The following is a 14369-nucleotide window of genomic DNA, read 5'->3' on the forward strand; positions in this document are numbered from 1 at the left end:
TTACATGGCAGCCTTACTGTGTGTGCGTGTGTTCTTGTAACTGGAGTGACTGACTACAAGTGATCAGTGCAGTGAAATGTGCAATATAAATAAAGTCCATTTGCCTAATACAATGCACTGAAATGCATGCATAAGTACTGATAATGGAGTAAATGTTCCCTGTGAATTACCACTGTGCACCTTTTAGCAAAATTGTTGTGTTTACTTTAAGTGCAACGCTGCGGCTGCTGAGGGTTAAACATATATAGCATCCTCTAAATCAGTTCATGAGGGTAGAAAAAAACCTTCTATATTGTACCGCCCACTCTGTACATGATGTTTTCAGATTAGAGCAGGTAATTTTCTCAGGTTGTTAAAGTCCTCAGAGTTCCCAGAAAAAAACTCACGAAAAAAGAAAAAAAAGTCATGACCTTGCTTTCCTCTTCGCAATTAGTGTCAGCGTATCTTTTCTTTTATCACTGAACTTATTATCCTTTTTTTCTTTTTTCCCTTTTTAACACCGTCTGTGCTGTTCCATTCATTACAAATGACTTAAAAATGAAAAAGCACATCAGTGCAGTCGAGGTCTCATCCTGAGAGGGACTGGTCAGAAACTGGATTTTGTTTTTCCGTTTATATTTCAATATCAAAAATCAATCTACCGCAGATTGTTGTTGCCATGGTGACGATTTAATCTCTTCATTGGCTTCTTGTCACAACAATATTATCACGACAGGATTTCTCCCAGTGGAACAGAGTACTTTACGGACCCCCTCATCAACTGCTGCTGCTCAGACTGAGCATGTGCAGACTAATTATTCCACCACCTTTCATTTGAATCCTTAAATATGTAAATGAGGGACATTTTTTTGATTGGGCTCCTGCAGTAAAAGTCTCTCTGCTCCTGTTCAAGCACATGTTGCTCACCTACTTCTGATCGCTCACTAACAATTGTTTCTTCACAAGTGCTCTCAGGTTTTCAATGTTTAATTTATGAAGTGGCCAGATTTTGAATTTGATAAATGAAAATATACATGTACATGTGCGTCTCTGAGTGCATGTCATTGATTGTCATTATTTCTTACGCAAACTTTATTAATGGAAACAGGTCTGTCTGTGCGGCGACTGCATCCCCCTCTGGCGCAACGCCATTTATAATTGAGTGTGATTTTCAGCATCAGGATCAGACCACAGAAAAAAAAAAAAAAAGAATAAAGCTGCTTATTTCCTGTTGTCCCTGCACAGTCTGTTCTATTTTTCACTTGTGCCGAACATCTTTCATCGGTTTGACAGTGAAATATGCAGATTTGGACTTGGGAAGATTTGCAATTAAATGATTTAAAATGCTTATTAATTCCGCAGGAATTTCCTCCCTGTTTAATTGCTCTGTTGAATTTATTCAGCAGCTGAGTAAAGTGCAGACTGAATTTGAATGAGAGAAACCGCTGGAAAGCCTGAATTAAAAGGCCATTTTATTATTATTTTTTTTAATGGCCAGCGGTGAGGTTTGGCGTCCAGTTTGGCCGGACACAGAATTGCCTCTCAGGAGAATCGACTTCACTGACTCAGTGACCAGAACTGACATGCAGTCGCTCACACATAACTGAGGTGTCAGTTTCAGGGGAGACTGCAGAAATCTCCCAGGATGTGAAAGGCATGAACATGAACACACACACACACACACACACACACACACACACACAAAAAAAGCTCAATTTACATTCATTAGTGATGTCTGTGAGGCTGGTTGAGGCGCTGCGAGTGGAAAATTTCCAACGCCATCCATGATTCCCTCATGCTTCAGAGAGTTTGTACATGTACCTGTCAGACAATGTAACAATTCAGCAGGGAATCTAATAAACAAATCAAGACTCCCACCCACCAAAGCTCTTCATATAAACACGTCTCTAAAATCAGTCATTTATTTAGGAAATACTCTCCATGGAACCGGCGAATCATTCATGGATCATCACCTATTTGTTTGCTATTTTTTTATATAAACCAAATACGACTCTTTTTTTTCCCCTCCCTTTGTTTTTTTCCATTGATCTGAAAGATTTACACTACATATAAAACCCAGATCTGCTTGTAGGGAAGTGCAGAAACCAAATAACAGCTTAGATTATCCTCACACCGAATTGCAACGACAAAGGACTCCCGCGCTGCATGGCGCTTCATTTTACATCAAGAAACATCTCGCTCTGGTACATCTGCCTGCTGAAAACCATCTGGGTTTTTCTCTGTGGCCGTTTTTACGAGCAGAGCTGCCACGCGGGGCTCAGTATGGTGCAAGCATAGATTCAATTATGAGGTGGGGGTGTCTGGCAGGAAGGTGTGTGTGTGCCAGGCTCGGTCTGCACGCTGCCTGATGCTGATAGATGTGGAGACTTCTGGCCTGGCAAGTGGTTTCGAAAGCTGGCAGTAATGTGAGAAAGGCGCTATTGTTCAGCTGTGTTTACAGCCCAGAGCGTGGGACGGCAGCGATGCATGTGAGAATCCCTCCGCTATCCCCGCCCCACTCCAAAAAGGAAAGAAAAAAAAAAAAAAATCGCAAAGGGCAGAATCAGATGAGAGATAAAACAATACCATTCCATTTTTTTCCCCGCCATGCTCTGTGAAGCCGCCTACCAATTAGCCACACTGTCGCTGCAGAGGTGAGATAACAATAGAAGTCCATGTATCCCCTCAAGACCTCACTACAAGACCTTTATTACCGTATTGATATCTCCTCCATGTCACCATTGCCCTCGCTTCCCTGGCAGCATGCCCGCACATTTTCTAGCAGGGGGGGGAAGAAAAAAAAAAAAAAAACAAAATCACCAGAGGGGCTGTAAGTCAATACAAGAAGAAAACAGCAGGACACAACATTAGGTTGAATGGTACATGCTGTAATTAGTGTGACGCTGTAAGGAATAAATAGGGGAAATGATACAGCGAGTTCAAGCTGCACAGTAAATTAAAAAACTGATTATTGGGTGAAAGTACAATTATGCTTCTGGCATGAAGTCAAGTGACACCCTTGAAAGCATATTCTGAAATAAAATATTAAAAAAAAAAAAAAAAATCCCACACAATCAGTAGCAGGCAGTGGAAAAACAATAAAATAAACAGAAATTGCAAATACTTTATGTGCCCACTCAGAGTTCCTCCTTCATGTTTTCCCAATTGAATAGAATTTTAAGATGCAGTTTGACTAAATTCAAATGTTGGAGCAGGTCTGCAGGTACGCACAGCTTCAAGTTAGCAAAAAAAACGAGTCAACCTAAATATTGCATTTTCCACACAAAGACAATAAAGTGTTTAAGTTAGCTCACATTCTGTAGCACCACAAATGAGTTATGACATGACTGTAGTCTAGTCAAAATGAAATCACACAGGAATCGATGCTTTTTAGTTTATGTGCAAAACTGTTCCCAGTTCATTAATCTTAAGATTGTCCTTTTGGTCCATCCCCAAAATCCTACAACTAGGACTTCCATTAAAAAAGTTAATGTTTTGTTTTAAAGGTACAATATGTAACAGCTTAAAAAAATTCAAAAACAGGCAGAAAGAATATGATCAATATGAATGGTGTGCTGGTATATTTTGTCAAGTTAGCCTCATTTGACAGAGAAAGACGACGCAGTGAACACCAGAGTAGCGTCACGTCTTTCCAACAGCAACCGACCAAGACTGAACGCCACGGTGAATGTTGACCTTACAGAGCCCATGTAACAAGATCCCACAGCATATTTTACATATTGTACCTTTAAGGCTGAAAACTTAAAAAAAAAATGCCAAAACTCATGTTTATACAGTGAAAGCTGAAAAGTAACAGTCATGTAATTGCACAGCAAAACACGACATGAAAGTCTATATCCCAAGAAACATATCATCTTGACTCTGTAGACCAAAGTGTGTCTTCGCCGGCGGGCTCGAGTTTAAAAACTTACAAGAGATGAAAGACCAGCCCCTGTATGTTGCATCTATAGCCAAAACCCTTCATTTTTCATTCGTCGGTGGCTGAAATGTGACGGAGACGTTCTTGGGCTTTGTAGTGGAAACTTTCAGCGGTACCACAGTGGCGGGCTGCGCAGCACTGAGTGAGGCTTTACAGTAAATGGATACGGGGTCACTTCTACTGCAAAGCCGGGGTCAGACTCTCAGAGAGCCGGTCTGCGCACGAGTGCTCATAAAACCACTACAGGCATCCATTTCAAATGTCCCAGCTGTCACTGAAGTACTGGTCCTCTTCCTCTTCCTCTTCCTCTTCCTCAGTCCCATTTGTCGTGAGGTCGTTCAACTCCTCTTCCTCTTCCTCCTCCTCCTCCTCCTCACCCTCCAGTCTGAGCTGAGCGAGCATTGTTTGTAGAGTGGATTTTACTTCCTGAACTTCCTTCTCTAGAGACTGTGCGAAGTGAGTTAAGGAAGAATTGAGCGCTACTGCAGACAGAAACACATCTATATGTAAATTAAAAAAAAAGAAAAAAAGCATGCCAGCAGAAGAAATTGGGGTAAATGTGACACTTGTGGCCCGGACAGTTAACGGCGATGGCAGAGGACAGCCATAATCTGATGAAGTCATCAATCTGCAATTTGGCCGGCGAACAGATTACAGGGACAGATCATCAAGTCATGCCCAATTTAACCCCATCCAATTCACTATTCATGAGCTCATCTCGACGGTGAGGCCGGGCGGCAGAGCGGGGACCCCGGCAAACAGACTGCCTGTCTAAATTATTCATAAACCCTCAATGCAACGGGATGGAGGCTGTCGTCGGGAGGGGGGGGGGGGGGGATTGTTTAACCTGCTTAGAAACTCAAATTAATCGTATGAGTGTCCATCCTAAGCGGGGAATCAAAGGGATAGCTTTGATGGCAGATGGGGCCTGATGGCTCGTTTTACTGTCTTGAATGGACACAGATTGTCCTCATTCATAATTAAGCAGCCATTAAATAGCTTTGTCATCAATACTGCAGAAGGTTCGACAAGACGTTTCAGGCAACAGGGCCCGAATGAGGAGGAGATACTTAGAACTGCGCCGAATCTCGACGACACACATCATAGATGGACTGAATTTTGCCTCAATTTGTTTTTTTGCTTCTCAATCCCAGTTTCTGTGCTGCTCCCGCTGTTGAGCTCAGGGACTCAATTAAGACCCTTAGAGCCCGCTGGTTTGATCTGCCTGTCACTATGGCAACAGTGGCAGCATCGCCGGCTCCCTTTCTGTTCAATTTCTGCAAACCAACCGTATTGTCTTATGTCTTCCGCGTCCTCAAGTATCCGTGGCACTTTTGGACGAGTGGAGGGACTTCAGATATTGGAAATAAATGACACTCGGGGACATGAAAACAACGAGGTGGAGGGAAGCAGGCCGCTCTCCGTCAGGCTGCACGGACGTCATGCAAACAATGGCGACGCCTGTAGTGACCCTCCACCGTAAAGGGAGGGACTTGAATATCCAAGAAAAGCAGAAATAATCTAGATTTCATCAAGTACAAAGGCACTTGTGAACATGCTGCTTTAAGAGGTTTTAAGACGAATAATACTTTTTCATCATTTGGAAAAGAAGCGAAAGATGTCTTTTCCAGAGCAGGTAAAAAAAAAAAAAAAAAGACAGATGAAATAAAAATCTTGAGGGTAAGTGATGACATTTCCTTCCTCTCTGCATTAAATCTCTTTTCAATCTCTCCTAATAAGCCCGCCATGCAGGGGGGGAAGTGGAGCAAGAAAAACACACTAATCTATTTCCAATCAGCTTTCTAATTAGCGCAGAAAATGATGTATTGTGACCTGTAATCAGCTTCAACAGTTTGATTTTCATCATTATCATGGATATTGTAATTTCCTCCAAGCCAGACCCTGCAAGTGGAAGTGGGCAGATGGGGGGGGGGGGAAGAGGCAGGGGGGTGAAAGACCAGGGTGAGGCGAGGGACAGGGTGGGTCAGCTGGAGGATGGACATTAAGACATAGCAGGAGCAGAGTCATCGCAGTGACATTTTCCTCTGCGGTGCAGGGCTGTCAACCAGCTTTAATCTCGGCTTGCTGTGACTGGCGGCCCTCTAATAACCTCGCATGGACTTTTACCATTTCATTTTCCAGCCGGCACGTCCAACCTGTCAAAAAAAATCCTCTGATCTCAGTTTATCTTCAATTCCCTCTACGAATGCACCAATAACGTCAGATAGTACAGGTTGATTTTTTTTCCCCCCCTTGAAAGGTAAAGTCAAAGAAAGTTAACATCAGTCAATGTTCAGGCAGTCGGGACGTCTATTTTTCGAAAGGCCTTGAGGAAACCCGGGCTCTCATATGCAAGGACAGAAACACACAAATAAAAGTTTTACAGTTTGATTTATGAAGGTTGAAAGGATATGAGTGAGGGCCTGATCCCGGCTCAGTATGGCGGTCTGCAGTTCCTCCTCTAAGGTCATTAGCCTGTCACTAATCAGTTCACAGCGCTCCGTCAGGTCTGTAGCTTCAGCCTCACTGCATCCATCCTGGGCAAGAGAGGAAAAAAGAGTGAGAGGATGAGTATATCTGAGAGACACCTTTTAATGTTACTGCATATTGTATAAAAAAAAATCGATGGACATATATGTGCACGCTCATCTCAATCCAATCAGGTTTAAATTTGAAGCGAAATTTGAATACAATATATGGGCAAAAAGCAAATCAATGTCACATTAAAGCCTAAATTATCCTAATATTTGTTTACAACGTGGGTCGTGTACTTTGTTTGACCTCAAATTCATGTGAATAGTAGACAAACACGCAGTTTGACAAATGTAACCACTGAATTCTAATGGCACTGTCTTTGTGCCTGTGAGGATGCTGTAGATGGACAGCAGAAAACATCCAGCCCAAAGGCACCTAAACACTGGATACATCCAATAATAATACAGCTGAACACCTCTGCGATGAGAGAATGAATGGAACAATAAGAGGAGCGCAATGAGGTGGCATGAGAGGATGGATGGGAGACCTGTATATATATATTAAAAAAACACTGATTTTCTTTCAAGCAATTTAATCTGTAATATCCTTTTGAACCTTTTGAGGGATGCTGCAGTGGGGTGAGAGTGTTGTGAGGGATGTCAGGTCAGAGGAGAGCAGGGTGCAGTAGGCCGAGGCGCTCACAGAGCAGCGCTGGCCATAATTAGAACGGGCCGCTTTTCAGACATCGCGTCCCAGTTTCTTCACATTTATCAAGCATAGAGGATACAAACACACAAACGAGGGTACACACAGACACACACACAGACACACGCCTGCATGCCGACCCGGTGATCTCCTCAAATTACACGTGGAAAGTTTAATCTGACTCACGGTTGCAGGTAGGAAATATCAACTCCCTGCAGGTCAGGGCTGTCAGAACAATCACGGCAAAGTCGTGTCACTGGTCTTTGTCCGGGAATCGCGCTGATTCTCTGGGTGATGTAACACCCCAAAAGCTGCGTGCAACAGCGGCGGGCCCGAGGCGAGGCGGTGTGTACAAGTCACTTCTCATGCAATTAAGAAATTAAGATTTAAATGCGGTGTGGCCCACAGGGCATAATATTTAAGGACAGCATATTTTAGTGTTTGAGGAGCAATCACGACTAATGTGTCCTCCGGCTTCCCCTTCCGCTGGGCTGGTGTGTTCAGCAACCAGCACCAAGAAACAAGAATGTCAAATTATAGATTCTCTGTGCTGTTTATTTGTCAAGGTTAGGGGCGTCTTTAGCAGATAACGGCCCGTGTGTGTGTGTGTGTGTGTGTGTGTGTGTGTGTGTGTGTGTGTGTGTGTGTGTGTGTGTGTGTGTGTGTGTGTGTGTGTGTGTGTGTGTGTGTGACGCTAATTGATTCTCTACTTGCCAGCCTCCAGTCAGCTTTTATAAAGTCAATATGCAACCACAGGGCAGGAAACAAAAGCTGAGAGTGCAGAATGACACTTCTGAACACCCGCCTGACAGTCTGTTAGCAACTTTGCGCACAAAGAGTGTAAAACTACCTTGAATGAGTTTTTTTTTGTTGTTGTTGTTGCTTCAGGTGGTGATCAAAACAACACAGGTTGGTTTCCCTGCCATCCCTGCCTTTGACAAATAGAAAACATGAGGAATGGGATTTGGACGGCACGCAGCTTTACATAATAAAATCCCAGGTGTACATGCATCGGCATGTTGATTCCCGTTGCATATTAGTTAAACAAAAGTAAACAAGGCAAACTGCAGGGGCATGAAGTTAAGCAAATCAGTCAAGAATCCAATATATGAACGCATGTATGCACCGGTATGATTATTTAAGCCATAATGAGTGAGAAGCAGCAGGTAATTGCTCGTGTTCCCATGGGGGCTGTTCTGGTCGACACTTTGCACCAGGCCGACAATACAGAACCGTAATATTACCCCGGTTTTACACTGAAGGTTGTAATTGCTTTCACGAAACAATAAAGTGGCTGAATTCATTTTGAATAAGAAATTAACCGGCTCATGATTAACTAATCTCTCCATTTTCCACTGATACCGTGTAAGTGAGTTCATGCTTCCCAGCCTCCATTATCAACTTCCAGAATGGGAATGCAAACATGTGCAATAACAAGAGATTAAACGCAGCGTTTGTCACTGTGGCCGTCTCCCTTGTTACACGCTAATCCAAGGTACAGGTGACATTCAAATTACAGTAATAAAATAAGCCCCAGTAAAAGTTTTGGGGTCACTTAGTGGTGGAGAAGTTGGCTGAAACAGAGAAGTCCCTGGCTTGAATGTCACATTCTGGATTCTCCCTGTGCATTCAAATTTACCTCCAAAATCCAAAGACATGCTTGTTAGGTTAACTGTTGACACTACACCGCCCGGCTGACGTTCTGTGTTTTCCCTGTACCTTGCTTCTCCACCATTACTCCCTTTGATGTAAGACATTATATAATGGGTGTATGATGAAGACTTTCAAATAGATTATCTTGTTCCCGGTTTGGAGGATGCTGTTCTCTAGTTATGTATCTGCACTGACGATACTGCGCTGATGAATCACTTCTTTTATGTGAAGATGAAGTACATAGCTTTGCTGTAAACATCTGTACATTTAATGGAAATGGATGTGAAAGCCTCTGTGCTCTGTCTGCAAGGCATTTAGTCATAAGTTTGTCACATAGATCTTCGCATGTACATTGGAACAATGAAGAAAACTGTATGACTGAGTGACAAAATGTTTCAGCAAAATCATAAAAATCAGGTACGTCTCTGAAAGGTTGCATTCAAAAACCCTTAAGGTGCTGCAAACTCAAACGCTGCTCCTTGTTTACACATTAATGTTTCCAAAAGGTTTGTGCTCAATCATATAATCCTTTTTGACATCAATCGAGCTGCAACCATCAAATCTTACTGACCAGGGAAACAAAAAAAGAGAGGAAAAAAAAGGTGAATCTTTTCTTCCCCAAATTGAACCATTACAGCTTAGAGTTGACTTCAGTGTTTCATCTTCCACTGTCTGACAGCTGCTATTACCAACAAGCAGCTGTTTCAGTCTGAGCCATGACAGCGTCTTACTCACTGCACGCCACTGCTACTGCAACCACATAACACAGCTCTATCACTGCTGCTGTTATCGTTTTAAAAGCAAAATAAAAGGAAATAATGGTCACTTATTGTAAGATGTAGCATGCACTGAAGAAATATGAAATCTGTCTTTTTATTCCTGACTATTGATTATCTGATATGTTCTGCTCAAAAATTGAGCATTTCTCTTGTTTACTGACAACAATAGTCCACTAATTTCCAAAAGCACTTTCAGGAGAACAAATATCTCTTAGCGGCACATCAGATCTAATGAAACGTCTGCAACATTTCATTTTAATAAAAACTATTTTTTGCTCGGTTGTGGAGGTCAATGTGAAGAGGGGAACGGGAGGACCTTGAGAGGATAAAAGAACAATTAATAGAGATTAAAAGAAAACAGAGCTGTGACACACACACACACACGTCCACACACACACAAATCAATCTCCATTGTGGCAGCAGGGCAGGAGCTTGGCAGTCGCTAAGTGGAAATCATTTACTTAAAGTCATTATGGAAAGGAGAAAGAGGTCAGACGCTCTGAGCAGAGACAGAGGATCCAATTCTTTTGCTTTCCTGTTGCAGTACCATGAAGCCAAACCGACCAGCAACATCAAATGGGAATCGCACCCCGATCCACTGACATACTGTGATTGAAACCTTAGCGCTGCCTGGTTCACACAGTGACACCACTGTCACGGAGACCATATTGTTTTAAAACAAAGGGGTGTCATTTTGGTTTGCTACAGGCTGACTTTTTGCAGCTGAACTGCTGTTTCAGTGACTTTTGAGGAAAATGTTTAATTTTATTGAGAACTCTCCATCTGAAACTGTTGATGGTAATACTGACCATGATCGATTGAACGGATCAATAGAACTACATGTGGTCATGGGACAGAATAAATACAACTATATAGACAGCCGATGGCAGAGTTTAAGAGGCCTTACGACGGAATATATGCTGCCACATGAATGGAGGAATGCCTTTAACAAATCTTCTGATATCTACAGTTAAATGTAAAGCTGGAGTCTGGGTGTGAGTCTCTCAAAGATTTGAGGCGGTTGATTTCCTTTCCTTCACCTTGAAATAGGCCAGACTAATAAATAAAATTACTAAAATAATGCCTTCTAAAATAAACCCGTGCAACTCATTTGACGGCTCCTGTTTGAGCAAGTTGCCGAGAGTCAGAGTGTCTGCCAATGTGTCATTTGTCAAAACATCAAGTAAAGGCAGAGAATGGAAACGGAGTCCAGGGCAGAAGAAAAGGTTGGGAATTGCTTCCCTGCACTGCAGGACACTGCTTCACAGAGCTGCGGCTGTGCACAGACACTCAAACTGTTTACCTGGCTTGAATTTCTGCAGTGGCCTCTCTTAACAAGCAGAGCTGCCTCGGCTCTTTCTACCTGCCGTGGATAAATGTGTGAATTTTAAAAGAGAGAGGAGTTGAAAGGAGAATACATGCTCAGCAAAAAAACCCTCCCCTGGATGAGTGACGGATTTTAAAAGGCGCGGTGCAAGCTCAGGACAGTCTGGGATGCCAGCCAAGGCGTCTCATGCAGATCAGTATTGATCAGCCGGTCGTGGTCGTGCGACACGGGTTCGTGTTTAAATTAAGGTCAACTCCTCGGCCCTCCCCCGCCGTCAACACGACATTAATTACCCTGATAACATTCAGCCATATAGTGGCGCCGTGAGCGATACCAACCTCTGGGTGACTGTCCTCCATGCAGAACAAAAACTCCTCCAGCTTCTGCAACAAAAGAGGAACATTTGTTGAGGCCGCACAGTCATAAACCTGCTCATGAATTATGGAAAATGCAATTACGTTGGCTGTGTGGTGTATCTGTGCAGCACCACCGTAATGCAAAGGCATTGCAATTATTCATCACCAAAACTGACAAGGAGGAAACAGATTAACTGGCTCATCTGAACTGCAGGTTTCCTTTGTTAGCACTCGAGGAATGCAATTCTTCCCTAAAGAAGGAGGTAATTAATGCACCTACTGGACGCCAACACATTGTTTGTGGCTTTAGGGTAAGCACACAACAAGGCACAGAAACAACAAATAATAATCAGCAGATTTCTAATTATTCTTTTAAAAAAAACATTTTTGCTGCCTCTAACTGTATTCTTGGCGGCGCTCTGAGGTAAACACAATTGACCATCGATATCCTTTCAAAAGCTGCAATTTTCAGCCACTCTCAACAGCTAGATTGCCGCCGCAATCTCTAATTACATCTATCTCTCTGCAGCATATCATCTGTCACAGGTAGTTTTCCAGATATAGATTCCACCGACTGTCTGACATCCAACTAACAGAAAAGCTCCTCTTTTGTCTGATGCCTCCAAATGAAAATGCTCATATCTACCAAGCAAATCATGCAGTATAAAAGATATTCTGAAGTTCTTTATTATTCATAAAAGTGACGGGAAAAAAAACTTTATTAATGAAGAAAGACATGAAAGGATTGAAATATGTCACAAAAAGGGAATTTTTCAATTTAAAATTAAGATTGTGGAGAGGCAGAACAATATTATTTCGCAGCTTCTCTCTCTTACAAAGCATGATAGCATTTTGAGAGATGACAGTCTTTTTCATAATAACTTTTAAAATACAAATATCTTTTCACCGTCACTGCAGATTTACTGTAAACCAGTTCTAAAAGAAAACCTCAATACTTAGCATTTTTGCAGTGATGACATGTAATATTGAAGGAATCCCTACAAAACTCAAAAATAAAATGTTTTTTCTTCCCCCCCCAGACACAATGGAGTCTGTAATGCACAGCACAACGGGCTTCAGGGATCCACCGTACGAGTGCACGTGAAACAGGAAGGAGACAAAAGAGAGAAAGGGCTGGCTGTCTCACCTTTTAGTTCTCGGAGAAATGTTAGGAGGGGCCGGGCTTCAGGAGGAGAAAGAGAAACAAAGGGAAAGCAGAAGATAGGTTCATGCAGTTTGTAAACGGTAGACAGAGCAAGAAGTGGGGGAAAAAAAGACATCAGTGTTTATGAACAGGAGGGGGTTAAAAAGACAGCAGGAGAGTTAAACATGGAGAGAAAAATGCTGAACTTCCAGATTAAAGACATGTCAGAGGAAAATCTGCCAACAGGACCAGGATACGCTGTTCGTCAATAACCTGTGAGATAGATTTGCAGGGTGGGGGGGTGTGTGGGGGGGGTGTTCCTCTTGCTAAAGCTGGAGTGGTTGGCTTTGTTCCTATCTCAGACCGGTCTGTCAGACTCCGTGGGCGGAGGAAAGTGTGAGAGGAGCAGCGAGCGAGCTGGACTCAGCCCTGAGGCGGTCGACTTCAACTCACTCTGGGATAGACCGACACACACGCACACACGCACGTGCACACGCACACACACAGAAACACACACACACAGAAACAGAGCCTCCAATCTGCACTCTTTAGAATGGAACTCTTGGAGGAAGCCGGAGTGTTTTACCTCACTCACGCCCACATCCCCCTGGTTTGGAAATACCTTGGAGCAAATGCACTAATCGACTGCGGCTCGACTCACAACAGCTGAACGTACAAACTGGAAGTGCTTTCTGAAGTCAAGTGGCGAGGCTCACAGATGGAGATCTCTTTTGAGGTCATGTTTCACACCTCATTGGGAAAAAAAAAAAAAAAAGAGAGAGAGACTAAAATGCAAGTGATGCTGGAAACATGCAGTTCGCATTTGACCTTTCCGTGTCAAAGATAGGCTGTGTGTAGAAAATACACAAAGGTGCTTCAAACTCCCAAAAGGGAATCTTTTACATTCACTCATCTCACTCTGTCAGTATCTGTCATATGCAAGAGCTTTTCATTCAATAATACATAACGTGTTGTTAACCAGCCGCGGAATTACCTTGGTGAACTCTGAGTTCTGCAGGTCGGCCTCGGGACACCAGCGTCCTCCTAAAGCAGTCAGCATGGCACAGTCTTCCTCCTCCTTGGTGCCGGGCTGGGTTGGAAGGTAGTTGGCAGCAGGGAGGTCTTCGGCGTCCGCCCCGCTGCAGCTGGACGTCCGGAGCTGGAGACCTCGCAGGAACAGGTGACAGGCCTCCAGATCCGCCTCCCAGATCCGCTCCAGACCCGGACAGCTACTACTACAGGGAGGAAGAGACGTGAAGAAAAAACGAGACAAGGTGAAAAAAAACCTTCTATTACATGGTTGAACTGTCTACATTATTCAGTTTTTCTTTTTTTTTTGGATGATGACACTGATTTGGATAATGAAAGTGCCTCATTTCCCATGATAAATACCTTGTAGTAAGTGACACTAATGGCTGACTGCTGGGTAACTGATACTGCTCAGCAATAATTAGCATTTTCTGGAGTCAGTAGTTAGTTTATTGATTTATTTGTTGTCATTAATTTTATTGGTGGTTCTTATCTACTATCCTATCTGGGGGCTGCATGTTCTCCCTCTTTGTCTGGAAAACTGTTGTCACTTTTTCCATTTTGTTTTTGTTCTGTGTGGCGTGAAACCACTAAAATCCTACTTTAAATCACAAATAGTAGTGCTTTTATCCATAAATCTGGAGCTAACTACTTAAAACATTACTTAATATTTGTTAAAACTTGTAATCCAAGCCAGGCACATCCTGTACGCCTGATTAATTTATCAGCTTTTGTTTTTAATGTATGACTAAACAATTAATTATTGCATTTTATCTGATATTCAACAAGATGGGCGATAACACATTTTGTTTTTAATGTTAAACTTTTAAATATACGCCTGGCTTTTAGAGACCTTTAGAAATAACACTGAATTGACATTTAAAAAAGTATAGATTGTCGGAATATATAGAACATGCACTCAAGTCATGACAGCAACATGGGGAGCAGAGCAGTTATAGAGGGAAACTAAAGGACATCTTTA

General features: G+C 42.7%; 1 protein-coding gene across 1 annotated transcript in view; it reads right to left on the reverse strand.

The window, feature by feature from the left end:
* Window positions 1-2846: 2846 nt before the first annotated feature.
* Window positions 2847-14369, reverse strand: part of disc1 (DISC1 scaffold protein) — a 45910-nt gene continuing 34387 nt past the window's right edge. Inside the window, exons 11-14 of the mRNA XM_030106468.1 lie at window positions 13353-13593; window positions 11197-11241; window positions 6333-6456; window positions 2847-4368 (exon numbers count right to left, since the gene is read on the reverse strand). Of these exons, the coding sequence (XP_029962328.1) occupies window positions 4175-4368; window positions 6333-6456; window positions 11197-11241; window positions 13353-13593 (604 nt within the window). The 3' untranslated portion in view covers window positions 2847-4174. The remainder of the gene's footprint in view (window positions 4369-6332; window positions 6457-11196; window positions 11242-13352; window positions 13594-14369) is intronic.

Source organism: Salarias fasciatus, chromosome 13, assembly GCF_902148845.1.
Source record: "Salarias fasciatus chromosome 13, fSalaFa1.1, whole genome shotgun sequence".
Taxonomy (NCBI): Eukaryota; Metazoa; Chordata; class Actinopteri; order Blenniiformes; family Blenniidae; genus Salarias; species Salarias fasciatus.